Source organism: Engraulis encrasicolus, chromosome 2 (assembly GCF_034702125.1).
Source record: "Engraulis encrasicolus isolate BLACKSEA-1 chromosome 2, IST_EnEncr_1.0, whole genome shotgun sequence".
Taxonomy (NCBI): Eukaryota; Metazoa; Chordata; class Actinopteri; order Clupeiformes; family Engraulidae; genus Engraulis; species Engraulis encrasicolus.
The window spans coordinates 39303155-39320427 of record NC_085858.1 but is presented as its reverse complement, the minus strand read 5'-3'; the positions used below and the strand labels follow the sequence as shown (position 1 = coordinate 39320427).

At 43.1% G+C, this 17273-nt stretch overlaps 1 protein-coding gene across 1 annotated transcript in view; it reads left to right on the top strand.

Annotated features, from left to right (window-relative positions):
• Positions 1-17273, top strand: part of LOC134464470 (deleted in malignant brain tumors 1 protein-like) — a 295644-nt gene that overhangs the window by 233911 nt on the left and 44460 nt on the right. Inside the window, 2 exon segments of the mRNA XM_063217911.1 lie at positions 8741-9055; positions 13895-14210. Of these exon segments, the coding sequence (XP_063073981.1) occupies positions 8741-9055; positions 13895-14210 (631 nt within the window).

The window sequence follows — 17273 nt, the reverse complement described above, 5'->3', positions numbered from 1 at the left end:
ATAATTGTTAACCATGGTGAAGTGATGCTGGTGTAGTTTTGCTCAGGTAAATCTTCCTCACAATGGCCTTTCAATAAGGCTATGTTGCCATGGTGGTTACGTGGCGCTATTCCGAACATGGCGCTATTCCGACGTTAATGTCTATTGCCGGGAATACCGACACGTTTTCTACCACTGTCCCGCCGCTATTTTCCTACCATGCCGCTATTCCGACATCCCTTAAACCTTAACCCTAACCCTAACCTTAAAACCCTAAACCCCTATACACCCTAAAAAAGTGTCGGAATAGCAACATGTCGGAATAATTGGCTATGTCGGAAATAGGCGATTGCCCACCCCCGTTGCATGTTTCATGTCTAACCTGGTTCTCACGCGAATGGTTGTTTACCAACCATCTGGAACATTGTCAATCGCTTAACTCAGAGCCATCTAATATCAGAGTTTACGCCACTCACCACCCATAGACCTCTATGGACCAATCTTTCCCACAGGCAATGGCGGCTCTCATGGAGCCTCTCGGAGAGTTAACACTGGAAATCCCCATTGACTTTAGTTTCTAATTAGAAGTTACTTAGTTCCAGGAGGTGGCGGTATAACACAGAAAAGATGTGGTAAAGGTCATGTAAATTTGTTTGTACTTAAAATCTTTGTTTGGTATGTGATGGTTCTGTGTTAGTTTCCAAGAACAGAAGTTTTACTGTTAAGAAAACATTTTATAATCACTCCACACGCGGAATCACATCACCAACCGACTTCCCTGGTCCCCGGGTTTGCGCAACTCTGTTATTAGATGGCTCTGGCTTAACTCAGGAAAATGAGCGGGTCTGTTCAAAACAGCTCGAATCTGATTGGAGAATTCACGTGGCCTTTTTTGAATCACTACTACTATACTTTCATCCACTGACTTGTATATACCCGGCCCGCGATTCTGATTGGACCGACCATGAAATATCGGGATGCGCCATTCGGGCTCGTCTAAGATTTCCAGAACCTCGTCGCCGAGCTCACGAAGTTTATAAAAACGAAGACTCACGAAGCAAGAAGGGTCTGCTTGAGAGCCAGGCTAGTTCATGTCCTGTATGAAACTGTGATTTAATATGATGATTGCTGTTGATGTTGGCTGCTGTTGAGTGCAAAATATGAACATCTATTGTAGTGTTTCTCAACGGCTACCGAGCACACCAGGGGGGTGTTGAGAAAGCTCCTAGGTCAGTGTTGAGGGAGGATACAGCTGGGAGGGGGGCCAAGTGTTTAGTTGCCATCGTTTGGAGGTTTGAGGTGAGGGCAAGGGGGCTTTTGTTCAAAAAAGGTTGAGAACCACTGATCTATTGTATTCACTGCAGACTCTCCATTGTCATGATGATGCTATTATTTAAAAAGATGAAAACGAGTATACTATATTTGTAGATCTGTTTTAAGATGTTAAAGCCTTACTAGGCCAGTGGTTATCAACCTTTTTTGAAGAAACGTCCTCTTGACCTCATCATACGTTTGTCCCCACCCCCCTTGTCTCCTACCACGAGAGTCCAAACACCCCTTGGGCCCTGTAGCGCCTCTGTGTTGACAGACACTAGCTTAGTTATATGTACAGTATCTGTTAAAATGATTTCTTGCTCAAGCTTACCATAGTACAGTACATTGCCTTCAGACACCTGAAAATGTTCATAAACGTTTCATAAATCTGTAACATTCATGCGTCACACAGACGTGTCTCCTGATGCCACAGCTTCAGCACCAACTCCTACATGTAAGTGATATTTATTAACCCTCCAAAACTGTGGACTGAGACTTATTGCCACATTTTGAAATGTTTTCTTTATCCATGTAAACGTTCATCAACCAGCTTTACATGAAACTTCTTCTACTTTAGAACACACTACAAACCCTTTTTCAACCATTGTGAATGTGTTCATTGACTCGGAATTCTTCCATCCATTACCAGATGAATAAAACTGTGAGTGTGCTATAGGTGTAAAAAAGTGAGTTTCAATGTGTGCATTTTTGTGTGAGCTTTAATCTTCATGTTTATGTACTTGCCCCTTCACACCACGCCAGCTGGAGAGGCAGACCCTTGTGACCACTACACTGCGCTGAATGACACCTGGAGGGCCACTACCAATCAGGACCAGTCAGCCCTCAAGTGTGACCGTGACGTCCAATGGCAGGGCTGGTACCGCATGTTCCATCAGGGCCGCAGTGTCCGCATGCCAGAAAGCTGTGTGCCTAAAAAACGCTGTGGTACTCATGGACCCCTGTGGCTGAAAAGTCCACACCCCGATCTAGAGGACGGGATCGTGACCAGGGAGGTGTGTGGAAACTGGGATAGTTGTTGCAGCTACAAGTCGCCGCCAATCCGTGTGAAAATGTGTCCAGGAAACTACGCAGTTTATGAACTAGTGGCCACTACAACCTGCCATTATGCATACTGTGCAGGTACACCTCTCCTTTTATCAATTCTAGCACAGCTTTTTTTCTTTGCTCATTTTAGCGTCCTTTCTATATTGTCTTGTTCATATAGTAACATCTATATGTCCTACAGATGTGACCCTGCTAACAACGCCTGTTCCAGCAACCCCATCTCCAAGCGCCCCAGGTCAGTGATTTTTCATTGTTTTAACCCATTGGCTCCTGAGCCAGTTTTTAGAAAAGGTCCCCAATGCCTGAGGGTTTTTTTGAGATAAGAAAAAATGGTTGGAAACTCCTATGAAAAATTCAATATCTCAGCCTCTGGAACACATAGGGACATGGGACAAATTGCATTGAAAAGGTAAAATCATCTGCTTTCACAGGATTATGCTCATTCAGCATTAACACTAACACATATTCCTTTAAAAAATCATATCTCATATCTAAGTTTCATGTGCTTTCAGGATAATGCTTGATGATGCTGCTACTTCGCAAGTTCAGCATGTGCTCAGTCAATGTCAAGTGCTCTCTGTTCTGTACAACTATGTATACAGCCCATTTATGGTGTAGGTATAAAAAAGCAGCTACCATAAGTTGACAGTTGCATATAATGACACTATGAGATTGCCATGCGGCAAGCATACTATTGTTATTCCCCTCCCCCGTTTCCCTTTTTTTAAATTATTTTTAATTAGTATGATTTGTATTTTTCAAAGGGGTACCTCAAAGTTTGTAGCGCCACCAGCAGATCAAAGTTGCAAGTACATTACATACTGTAACTTTTGAACCGTTGGTCGGAATTTCAAAAACTTGGTATCCCTGGAATCCTTGGACCAAGCCAAATCCAATGCACCATATGACGTCATTTTCCGCTTGGAAAGTTTTTCCACCATTTAGAATTATGTAAAAATCAATACAAATAACGCCCCGCCCACAATTTTAGTCTGATCGTCACAAATTTTATGAGGGCATCTTCGGACTGAGATACATATACCCTAAAAGTCCTGAAACGATTGATTAAACCGTCTTCAAACAGGAGACAATCAAAGTTGGTGGCGAAGACGCCAAACAGGAAGTGAGCTCATATCTCGGCAACGGCTACTTGTATCGGAACCCAATTTTTTATACGTAATCAGCACTATCTCCAGAGGACACGTAACGATTTTCTTGCAAATGCGCCACTAGGGGGCGCTACAATAAGCAAAAATGTGTTTTTACCCATATTGGCCCGTATTGACCTCAATTAATCAAACGCTTGGTATCGCCGTAATCCTTGGGTCAAGCCGAATCCAACGCATACTATGATGTCATATTTACAATCATGAATTTCCCGCCATTTTGACATATTCAAAAATCAATGGAAGCTCAATGAAGCTCCACCCACAAACTTTGTCTGATCGTCCTACAATTTTCATCACACTACCATTTGACTATTACGCACCTATGCTGAAATTTACAGAGCAATAGCTGAAAGCACCGGCGCACAACAGCCAATCAAATTTGACAACAAAGACAAACGCACCGTCCAAACAGGAAGTTAGCTCATATCTCAGCAACGCCTTGACAGAACTTAACGAAATTTCTCACATATGATCTCCAGTTCAACCAGAGGGTACCTACCGAATTCACAGATGGTTAACTGTATGTTGTGTATGCATGAAGGGCAGCATATGCATGAAGGGCAATTCATGCAAGAAAGGCAAGGCATGCATGAAGGGCAACGAATGCAAGACGGGCAAGCATACTCCAGCATTTTCTGTGAGGAAATGCAATCTATTTTTATATTCTTTTTTTTCTCTCTATTTTTCTTGTCTTAACTTCTCTTGCTATGTAATTTTATATTGTTTACCTTGATATGGACCAAGCATATGTGTCTGATATAAATAAAGAATTGATTGAATTATTATAGGCTATTAGGCTACTATTGCTATTGTTACAATAGCCGACTATAACTAAATCATAATAATCATTATTATTACAATTATTAGGCAGTCATTTCTGCCATAAATCGGAGGACATTTGTCTGATACAGCCACTTGCTCTCCAACCGGCGAGTATGGCTGTTTCATTCCTCCAAACGTTATGCAGAGACCGACCGATGAGCAATTTCATATCCTATTTTGAGACGGGGCTCCACTTTGAGCTGGATGTGTGGCCGCGCGTCTATAATCTGCATGTCTACCGTTGTCTGCCTCATCAATAGGCTATCACCATATCCGAAAGTTCCTCAGTGAAAATATTCTGAAATGTATCTAAAGTACGTGCTTCCTCAGATATTGGCACCTTGGTCTGCCAATTGCCCCGAGTGTCGGAGTGAACTTTTGGTAACGGGCGCGAAATCTAGCTGACTGTCTATTTTGAAGCCACTCGCCCATCTCTTCATGCCGCCGCAGCAAATCACACTCCTGCTCTCTATCTAAAGGGTGTTCAATCATATTTCCTTTCCTTGATTAAAATCTCTTCATTACTATTCAACAGAATATCATGTTCACTGAACAGTGTGTCTCGCTAACCACAGCCTTTTTTTTAACTGTGTGAAATGGCTAAACAACGCACGCATGCAGAAGCGAGCATGGTTGATTTTGTTTGACATTTTTGTCGACGAGTCAAACTTTTTTTGCCACATGACCTTTAAAAAATTGAGAACACCTCTTGTGTATTTGAACAAAACATTGTGCATTGCGTCTTGAAAATATTGACGAATCAATAATGTTGCGTTTTGCAAAAACCGGCGTCAGGGCCAATATTGCGTAACGCAACAACTGACGTCAATGGGTTAAAGGGGCTCCCAGTAGGACTAAAAGTTTAACTAGATTGCATTCTCACAGAAAATGCTGGAAGCGGGCTTGCCTTTTGGGGCAGAGATGAAACAAAGTACTATTGAGAAAACAAAGCTAAAAGAAATGTTGGAAAAAATCCATCCACCCAGTCAGAAGTTATGGGCCAAAAAATTCAGCCATCTTGGATTCAGCCATCTTGAAAGTGTTGTAGCTCCGCGTTTTTGATGATATACTAAATGACATACATGGTATTGTAAGTTGGCTAAGGAACACTGCATATGATATAATTTTGAAAATCAACATGGGTCTGAGTGGGATTTGAACTCACAACCTCCATGTCTGTAATCCAGCACCTTTGCCATTGATAGTAAATGACATACATGGTATTTTAAGTTGGCTAAGGAACACTGCATATGATATAATTTTGAAAATCAACATCAGTCCGAGTGGGATTCGAAAACCCAACCTCCATATCTCTAATCCAGCACATTTGCCATTGATACTAAATGACATACATGGCATTTTAAGTTGGCTAAGGAACACTGCATATGATATAATTTTGAAAATCAACATGTGTCCGAGTGGGATTCAAACTCCCAACCTCCATATCTCTAATCCAGCACATTTGCCATTGATACTAAATGACATACATGGCATTTTAAGTTGGCTAAGGAACACTGCATATGAAGATTCAATGGGAAAAGCCGTTGGGCCAGCCCAGCAATTTTTACACAACTGCCATTTAAAAGGTAATGGGAGTTGGGACATGATCTTTTCACCATTTGGAGTCATCTTCTAGAGCTCGCTCTTTTTATGACTCTTCCTACTTCCTGGAGGTGTTCTCACACAATTTAATTAGGCATGTCGTTATCCGCTGAATCGGTGCGTGCTGGTGAATATGAGCATATATTAATATGCCGTCAACATCGTCTAAAATATTCCATATGGTAATAAATGTTGCCTACACATTTGCGCTTCTTCACCACTCTGTGTTATGGTTATCTGATATGAACAAGAGAGAGAGAGAGAGTGAGAGAGAAAGAGAGAGAGAGTGTGTGTGTGTGTGTGTGTGTGTGCGCGTGAGTGAATGTGTATTGTGTGTATGCAAGAGAAAGTGTGTGTGTGTGTGTGTGTGTGAGAGAGAGAGAGAGAGAGAAAGAGAGAGAGAGAGAGATCATATATATACAGTTTATTTAAAAAATCCTTCTGGATTATGGGTTCTTGGGTCCTTGATCTCTCATTACAAACCTGAACATGCGCTACCACGTGGTAAAGCGTATAGCGAGCGCTCCCAAGTATAGCAAGCGCTCCCAAGTATAGCGAGCGCTCCCAAGTGCCACCTGGCGGTTGTTTGGGTACACTGCAGCTAGGCCCGGTACGTACCGAGGTGGATGACGTGGCATTACCTCGGTAAAGGGTGTGCATAGGGGGACCGACTGTACAGTCATTTTTGCAGCTAAAAATGGCTACATTTGGAAATTCAGAATGGCGGACCATGGACAAGATCCTCGTTTTCATGTTGGAAAAGTGCAATTTTTCCAGTCATAATGAATACTTAGAATTCGATGGTGGTGGTAAGTATTCATGAAAATGGTAACATTAGTGAATGGGCTGCATGGTTTCTGGAAATAAACAACTACAAATCTCACACAGTATCCCTTTAATATTGGGGCATTAAAACGTGTTTTGAAGAACTTCCAAGATCCCAAACTTAGAGGTAGGCTACTACTTAGGCCTAAAACAATAAAAAAGCAAATGTTGTCTGTTAACCTGCATATTTCTGGGATTTCGACTTACGGTGGTCTGATAATTAATCTAGGACTTCCAAAATCCCAGAATCGAACCAGTAATATGGTTGCTACATAGTAATAACAAGGTTATAATGGTAATAACAAGAAAAGTCAAAATGTTATCTTATATTATTATATGGTTGTGACGTCATCTGTCGAATGCTCCATTCATTTCAACGGGGCTCCCCAACGTTCGGACGTCTGTTATTTTTCGATAACGGACGGGTTGGTCTATAACAGACCGCTGTCAATGGCAACAAGACTTTTCACTGCTAAAGCGACTTTTCAACAAGACTCTAATCAGCTGCTGTGATAGACAGCGCCGTTGTCCTGGCTACCGCTGTCAATGGCAACAAGACGTTCACTGCTAAAGCCACTGGCTTGTATACAAGTCAGTGGCTAAAGCGAATGTTTCATATCACTCCGCAGGGGGTCCGGTCTTTTGTCACTCTAATCAGCTGCTATGATAGACAACACCTGTTGTCCTGGCTAGCCTACCTAGCTGTTGCCTAGCGGTGTTCCACAACGGCACTGTTTTGTTTTGCGCAGCAACAATCTTAACATTAAATAGGTCTAAAGAAATGTCCCCGCATATGTCTCCGCTCCGCGTCGGGGTCTAGAGATTCTCTCTGTCGTGCTGCTATTCCACGGTAGCGACCTTCTCGCCGAACGTTAACCCTTACATAATATTGCTACTTATATTGCCGTTTTGATTCTTAATATACAATTATGAACTGGTTACACTGAATGAAATGGCCCTTACACTGCATGTCACTGAATGACATATCTTACACTGAAGGACGACCAAATACTTTTCACCTTATTTTCACCTTTTTACAAGCACACAGTTAGCCACCTACATAAAACAATGACTTTGACCCACAATGTTTACTATGACTATTTAGAAAATATGCTTGTTTGGATGAATATCTGAGTATGAAAGTATTTTTTTGACATTTCACTGAATGACATCTGTTTTTGGGGACGCTGTTACCACAAGATAAAAATACAGAATTTTCAACTATTGAAGAACAAGACTCTCCCTTTGCATCATCACTCAAGGGGTCCCCAAGGGTCCTTTTGATGATGTCACATATTGTTGAGTGACTATCACTTTTTATTATGATTTAAAAGCACCATGTTGATCTTATTACACTGAATGACATCTAAGGAATTGAAAATCCGGACAAAAGTCCACAGATGATTTGAATATCAAAACAAAATGGTAATGAAACGTGCTTTCAATACAATAACAAGAACACTTCTAGAATTATGCCCAGAGAGTGAAAAAATAATTTTGTTTGTCATTTTGCATAATTATTCAGGATGTATTGGTGATTTTTATGTTTGGACCATTACACTGAATGACATTTTTGCACTTTATGAGATTATTTCACACATACATTGGCAATTATTTTTCTTTAAATGTTACTTAAATGAGAAACCAGACAATGTTGTTTATCAGCATAATATTCCAAATTAATTTATTTACTTTTTTGATAGTTAAATGAGTGCAGAACAAAAAAAATCACGTCTCGTCTTTGACCCCTATGTCTTAATCTGTTACTTAAGGCTCTCAGTAATGTCATAGCAATGCTGTTATAATGTAGTTGTGTATTTTCAGCAAATAGTGAATAGGCCCGCCGGCAAGCCCATCTGCAGAAAGAGGCTACTTGTTCCACCTGTCAGACATTCGGAAAGCTGGACATTGAATATTGTAGAAAAAAGTAGCATAAAAATAACCGTGCTCTATTTTCCATGAAGGAATCAACTCTGTCAGGCTGGTTGGTGGCAGAAGCAGGTGTTCAGGTAGAGTGGAGATCTACCACAATGGCACATGGGGCACTGTGTGTGATGACTACTGGGACATGCAGGATGCTGAAGTGGTCTGCAGACAGCTGGGATGTGGAAATGCTATATACGCCCCGAGGGAAGCCCACTTTGGCAGGGGCAGTGGACGTATCTGGTTGGATGATGTTGGCTGCTCAGGAGCTGAAAAATCTCTTGTAGAGTGCTCCAGTAGTCACATTGGAGAAAATAATTGTAACCATGGTGAAGATGCTGGTGTAGTTTGCTCAGGTAAATCCCACATAACAATGGTCTTTCAATCTATTGCATATACTGAATGAAACTGTGATTAGCAGGTTGATGCTGTTGGGGCAAAAAAGGATCATGATGTATATACTATATGTGTAGTTCAGTTTGAAGGTGTTCAAGCCTTAGGCCAATGTTTATCAACCTTTTTTGAAGAAATGTCGCTAATCGCATGTTTGCACTTCACACCTTATTTGAGACTGGTCCCCATTAATTTTCGTCCGCCCACTACAGTCTACTACAGTGGTTCTTAACCTTTTTTTCTTAGCGCACCCCCTTACCTGTGCAGAAGACAGGCCGCGCACCCCCAATAGAAACTTCTACATGTGTATGCACTAAAAAAATGATGAATGAGTGATTAATTGCACTGATTCTCACTTGAGATATGAATAAATACCTGAATGACTTTAAATGGGAACCAAAACTTGGACCAAAAACAACATTTGGACTTAATTTGGCCTAATTATAATGTTTGCAAGTATATAGTTTTGGGCACAACCTCTACACAAACAAAATTCCGCGCACCCCTGGAATCTCTGGCGCACCCCCAGGTTAAGAACCAATGGTCTACTACATGCTTCCGGGTGACTTGTGAGCTCTATGGACGTCATCATAAGCTTGCCAATCTCTGCCCCACCCCAATCAAAAACATTGCCCCCTTCTGCAACTGAGTGCACCCCCTCCTTTCATTGACCATAGTACAGTACATTGCCTTCAATCACATTTTCCTGCTTCATAAATCTGTAATATTCATGTGTCATACAGACGTGTCTCCTGATGCCACAGCTTCAGCACCAACTGCTCCATGTAAGTGATATTTATTAACCCTCCAAAACTGTGGACTGAGACTTATTAATCAGGGCACACTTCAGGCCCTCTTGACCTGATCATACGTTTGACAATGCCCCCACCCTAAATACCCCCCACCCCCCTTATCTCCTTCTCAGTGCCTCACGAGAGTTTCCAAACCCCCCTTGGGCCCTATAGCTCCTCTGTGGATAAACACTACCTTAGCCATACAGTATATACAGTATCTGTTAAAATTGTTTCTAGTTCAAGTTGACCATAGTACAGTACATTGCCTTCAGACACGTTTTCCTGCTATATAATCTGTAACATTCATGTGTCATACAGATGTTTCTTCGGATGCCACAGCTTTAGCACCAACTCCTACACGTACGTGAAATATATTAACCCTCCAAAAACTGTGGACTGAGACTTGTTAATCCGGTCACACTTTGAATTTTTATTAATAAATACGTTCAGCATCAACCAGCTTACCGTACATGCAACTTCTAAACACACGACAAACCCTTTTTTGACCATTGGGAATGTGATCATTGACTCCCAAGTCTTCAGTCCATTACCAGATGAATAAAACTGTGAATATTACAGATGTGTCCCAAAATGACTTTCAAGGTTTGCATTTTTGTACTGATATCGCATGTCTGTGTACTTGCCCCTTCACACCATGCCAGCTGTAGAGGCAGACCCTTGTGACCACTACACTGCGCTGAATGACACCTGGAGGGCCACTACCAACCAGGACCAATCAGCCCTCAAGTGTGACCGTCACGTCCAATGGCAGGGCTGGTACCGCCTGTTCCATCAGGGCCACAGTGTCCGCATGCCAGAAAGCTGTGTGCCTAAAAAACGCTGTGGTACTCATGGACCCCTGTGGCTGAGAAGTCCACACCCCGATCTAGAGGACGGGATCGTGACCAGGGAGGTGTGTGGTAGCTGGGATAGTTGTTGCAGCTACGAGTCGCCGCCAATCCGTGTGAAAATGTGTCCAGGAAACTATGCAGTGTATGAACTAGTCACTACTATCTGCTATTTTGCATACTGTGCAGGTACACCTCTAATATTATCAAGTCTAGTACAGCCTTTTCCCATGCCAATTTTAGTATCATTCACTTTCTGTGTTGTCTTGGTCATATCTAGTAACATCCATATGTCCTGCAGATATTACCCTGGCAACGACTCCTGCTCCAGCAACCCTATCTCCAAGCACTTCAGGTCAGTGATTCATCATTGTTTTAATAGCCAATTCTCCCAACGCTGCATACTAACTGACAGCTGTGTGACCGCCTGAGTCTAAAAAAGTTAATTCCATCTTCTTATTTTCTGTTGGACTGTCCCAACTGAAGGCAACTGGAGGCAGGACAACAGGTCACGTTGCTTCCTGTCCCAAGGGTCTATTGCAGTTTCTGTTTTTGAAGTCACGTCATCTTGACATTCATAGCTGATGGATTCAAGATTAGCATAGAGAAAAACAAAGGTAGAATGTACAGATTATGTGTAGATATTAACTATTAAACCCAATTCATACTGTACCTCAAGCTTGGTCATTTCTGTTCATACGTTCCAAGTGATATATTAACTCTGCAAAAACTGTGGACTGAGACTTATTAATCAGGTCACATCTTGAATTGTTTACTTTATTAATCAATAAGTTAAGCATCAACCAGCTTACTGTACGTGTAACGTATACTGTAGAACACACTACAAACACTTTTTGGACCATTGTGAATATGTTTATTGACTCCCAATTCTTCCATCTATTACCAGATAAATAAAACTGTGAGTGTGTCATAGCTGTGTGCCAAAGTGCGAACGAAGGTGTGCATGGTGTGCCTGCTATAGTCTTCATTTCTATGATATCCCATGTTTGTGAACTTGTACCTTCACACCATGTGCCAGCTGGAGAGGCAGACCCTTGTGACCACTACACTGCGCTGAATGACACCTGGAGGGCCACTACCAATCAGGACCAGTCAGCCCTCAAGTGTGACAGTGACGTCCAATGGCAGGGCTGGTACCGCATGTTCCATCAGGGCCGCAGTGTCCGCATGCCAGAAAGCTGTGTGCCTAAAAAACGCTGTGGTACTCATGGGCCCCTGTGGCTGAAAAGTCCACACCCCGATCTAGAAGACGGGATTGTGACCAGGGAGGTGTGTGGTAACTGGCGAAGTTGTTGCAGCTACGAGTCGCCGCCAATCCGTGTGAAAATGTGTCCAGGAAACTACGCAGTTTATGAACTAGTGGGCCCTACAGGCTGTCATTATGCGTACTGTGCAGGTACATCTCTCCTCTTATTAGCGTGCTTTCCATGCCAATTTTAATATCATTACCAATGTATTTTGTTGTTCATATCTAGAACCTAACACCCATACGTCCTGCAGATATGACCCTGCTAACAACTCCTGCTCCAGTGGCCCCATCTCCAAGCACTGAAGGTCAGTGATGTTTCATTCAGCTTATTTCTAGTGGAATTTTCACATTGCATAAGTCACCTTTGAACACTGAACATTTGAATGCATTCAAATTAGGCATGATTTGCATTCAGTAGTAAAGACGTCTAATGCACTACAGACACCACTGCTAACCTGCTCCACTTCAGAATGGAACTTGTTAGCCTCACTCTCGTCAGACCTGTGTATGGAGTTCCGCACAGCTATGTTTTCATTGTGTGTGGGAGAGTGATTCAATTTCGAAAGGCATGGCATTTTGTCCATTCTTGCTACCCAGAAATTCCTTCAAATCTTTTCTATGTTCACTTTTTAAAGAAAAAACATTATCTCATCTCATTGCAGGTAATTGACCCCACCCCCCAGCACCAGGACAAGATTGTAGACAATTAGACAGCTTGCCAACTTCCCAAAACAAAACAAAAAAGTGAAAAAACAATACACAAAGAACATTGTCAATAAAACCACAGCTACAATTATTACAAGACCACAGCCGCGATGCTGGAGCAATTTGTTACAGAGAGCAAGACATATTGAGTTCCTCATTTATGCCCTGAGGTTCCACTGAATTTAGAGTATGAATCCAAAATGCCTTTCTACGAAGCCTCTCTGTCTAATTGCCTGCAATCTTGTCCTGGTGTTGGGGGGTGAGGTCAATTACATGCAATGACATGAGACCAATTTAGCCAAACCAAGTGGGATCACCTGTGAATGTCAAGTCTTGAAATGTGTGTCTCTCTCTTGCTATCATTTGACTCTGAATAAGTTGTAGCAACACCGAAACGTTGGTCGGGTGTGTGCACAAAATAAAGTCTTGAAAACTAAGCTGCAGTGTGCTCCAGCTTCTCCTTTCCAGCTATGCCAGTGACTTACTGGAGCCTCAATGCCAGTGATTTCAAAAGCACTGGGACACTGATCTGTGATAGGTCTGTTAGAGCATTAGGTCCAACCCCCTATGGGCGGGGTTGAAAGGGTGGGGAAAAAGGCTTGTAGTCTCAACAGAAATCCACCTCTCTTTCACTTCCTCCTACAATGATGCAAAATGACGATTTTTACATCATTGTAGGAGGAAGTGTTGAGAGGTGAATACGGATTTCTCCTGTCTCAGGGGGAATTGAGAGAGTGTTGCATGACCATTCAAAAGTATGACTGGGTGTCTAGCAATGGAAAGCCTAATGCAAATGGGTGGAGTGTCCCTTAACCTATTGACGCCTAAGGCACCTGCAAAAAAGGGTGCTGAATGCCTAAGCCCTTTTTAAGAAAAGCTGCCCTCAGCCTATAAATGCCTAAATATCTCAGCCACTGAAGCACATAAAAACATGCAATGAGTTGCATTTCAACACTAAGACCCTCATCTTTCATTAAAATGTGTTCATTCATCCCAAACAAACAAAATATTTTTCATAAAGTTGTCTCAAATCTCATGAGCCTGAATGTTGCGTAATGCAGCTCCAGGCACCAGGGCCAATGTTGCGCAACGCAACATCCAGCATCAATGGGTTAAACACGTTTAAAATTCTAAATTAATATCTGATTTCAAATTCAATAAATTATATTGTTTTACATGTCATAGTAATCTCCCTGAGGTTGGCTGGAAGCAGTTCCAACTGCTCAGGTACAGTGGAGGTGTACCACAATGGCCAGTGGGGCACTGTGTGTGATGACGACTGGGGCATGGAGGATGCTAAAGTGGTGTGCAGACAGCTGGGATGCGGACGAGCAGTTTTTGCCCCAATTGAAGCCCACTTTGGCAGGGGCAGTGGACAGATCTGGCTGGATAATGTGGGCTGCTCCGGGACTGAAAAATCCCTCACAGCATGTCCCAACAACGGCTTTGGAAGGCATGACTGTAACCATGGTGAAGATGCTGGTGTGGTGTGCTCAGGTTAGTGAATCTTCCACTTAATACCTTAGTGCAGAGCCTATGTTATAACCTTACTGTCACCAAAATTGTAATGGCTATGGGTCAAAGACGTAACAGGGTTTTCAGGACTCAAAAAAATAAAACTGTTCCCCGACACCGTTTTTTTTTTGGGTACATTGGAGTGTAGAGTGATTAAGTTTATTATTTTCTGTTCAGAAAATAGTTAGGAACATGCATTTTTACCCCATTTTTACCCATACAATATCATTCAGTGTAAACAGTTGGTAATGCAAAAAAACATATGGATGACATTAAAAACATGAAATGAGCTACATAACATAGTAAAGGGTTATGTTTAAGGTCTTCATAAAAAAAACTACAATTTTCTAGGGAAAGGCATTTGGGAATATTTTTTGCAGTGTTTGTAGTCTTTCACCAAGTGCACTTTACCCATTTGGCTTTAAGAAGTTTTTCCACCAAAGAGAAAATCAGTTTAAAATACACAATTATTCATTTGTTGTATGCCCCCGCATGTGTTGTGCTAAACAAATAAGTTTCGTAAGAATTTGACTTTATTTTCACATAAAAATGGTAATTTTACTGAATGACCACAACTATTACACTGAATGACGCCTTGGCAAAAAAAAGCCTTTATAAACAGCTACTTTTCATTGTTATCATATTGTTACCATCATACATTACTCAACGTGCTGAATGAGTGACAACAGAAATAAATGTTGTCAAATAGTTGGCATTTTACTGAAAGGGACACTGTGCAGGAAATGGTCAAGAAAGGTACTGCAACTATGCTGCTCATTGAAACTGGGTTGGCTATCGCCAAATTTGAAATTTACATTAAAGTTTACTAAGTAATAAACATAAATTTTCTAGTATGGTCCAAGTAGAGTCATTTTTGCAGCTAAAACTGGCTATTTTTGGAAATTCAAAATGGCAGACCATGGAGAAGATCGTTGGGTTACGGATGTAACCTTGGTTCTGTGAAGGAAAGAAAGGCTGCCAGACGGCTAGCCCAGGGGGCTGGAATATAATCCGCGCATGCGCGAGTTCTGAGGTACATTATATCAAAACTTCATCACGTGAGTGTGCCGCGCTACTGTACACAGTATATAAGTCTCAGCGCGGCATACTTCGTCCTCATAAAAATCCTGAACGCAAAGTCCAGAGCGACGACGAAGTCTGGCAGCCTTTCTTTCCTTCACAGAACCAAGGTTACATTCGTAACCCAACTTTCTGTTTCACTCAAGAAAGGCTGCCAGACGGCTAGCCCAGGGGGCTGGAATATGTATGCCCAAACGTCGCGGCGGACAACCATACGACAATTGAATAAAGACACTGGACAATGCATTGAAGTCAAAAATCTTTATTGACTGTCCACATGCCAACAGGGCTGGAGTGACTGGTTAACAGAACTTCAAGTGAACACAGTCCAATATGTGACAATGTCACAAGCTTAGAACCGAATTCCCAAAGGACGTGGGAGATAACATGTTGAGGTTGTAGAACCTTGTGAAGGTTGACGGCGAAGCCCAGCAGGCCGCCCGGCAAACTTCTTGTAAAGGGACAGCGCATGTAGCTCACCAATACGCTTGGCTGAGGTAATGGCGAGGAGAAAAATCACCTTCTGAGACAGCCATTTTAGGTCGACACTCCCAATGGGCTCGAATGGGGGCTTCGTCAGAGCATCGAGGACAATGTGGAGCTGCCATGGCGGCACAGATTGAAGCCTCCTTGGGCGCAGTCTTTGAGCTCCCCTCATGAATTGGACAGACAGAGGGTTAGCTCCAAGTGTTTTGCCATCTACTCTCTCATGGCAGGCAGATATTGCAGAGAGAAAAACCTTCAGCGTCGAAGGGGACTTGCCCTGGCCAAGTTTCTCTTGTAAGAATTCCTGGACTGAAGCTAGAGGGCAGGACCGGGGGCACTCATGCCGCTGTTCGCACCATGCCTTGAAGGCCTCCCATCTACAAGAGTACAGGGCTCTTGTCGAAGGGGCTCTAGCACACTGCAAGGTCCTTGTAACTGAGAATGACAACCCCCGAGCAAGGAGGGTGTCCCTCTCAATGGCCAGACCCACAGATTCAGGACGGCTGGTGTCGGGTGCCACAACTCTCCCTTTGCCTGCGACAACAGATCCTTCCGCAACGGGAGTTGCCACGGGGTGTCCGAGAGGGGGGTCGAGTGTCCGCCCAGAGGAGGAGTTCCCGAGCCATGTTGTGTAACGCCTGGGACCTCAGGCCTCCCTGGCGATTCACATACGCTATTGCCGACATGTCGTCTGTTTGAATTAAGACATTCTTGTTCCGGAGTACCGGCAAGAAGTGGCGGAGGGCAAGATATATTGTTCTCAGCTCGAGAACATTTATGTGGTCAGTTGTCCAAGGTGGGCGCCACACTCCTTTGGCTCCTACACCATTCCAGACTGCCCCCCAGCCTGACAGCGACGCGTCTTCGCGCCGGTAGATTCTGCCTAGTCGTACACCTCTGCACAGATTCTGGGGTATGGCCCACCATTGGAGGGCCCGTAGGCACACAGGTGGCAGAGGGACAGATTTGCCCCTGTCCAGTACTGGATGAAGCCTCTTGGACAGGTACCACTTTTGCACCGGCCTCATATGTAGAAGGCCGAGGCGTACCACATGAGGCCCAGCAACCTCTGACACTGGCGAGCAAGAACATCTCTCCGTCCCATGAACTGTGACAGGCATTGTTGCAGGGCGATAGCCCTCTGATCCGAGAGACATGCCACCATCGTCATCGAGTTCAGTTTCACTCCGAGAAAGATGATATGCTGTGAGGGAGATATTTGGCTCTTCTCTGAATTGAGAGACAGGCCCAACGTTTGCAAGTGTTCCATCATCATTGCTGTGTCCCGCCCTGCCTGCAGACTCGATGGGGAACATATTAACGATTGAAAGATTTGGGTCAGAGATAGCATTTTGAAGTGCAACGGGCGTAAGTACTGGTTTAGTGGCCTTAGGTCCAGTATTGGGCGGAATCCACCATCTCGTTTCGGGACCAGGAAGTAGCTCGAATAAAAGCCACTCCGCCGTTCGTTATGACCTAACTC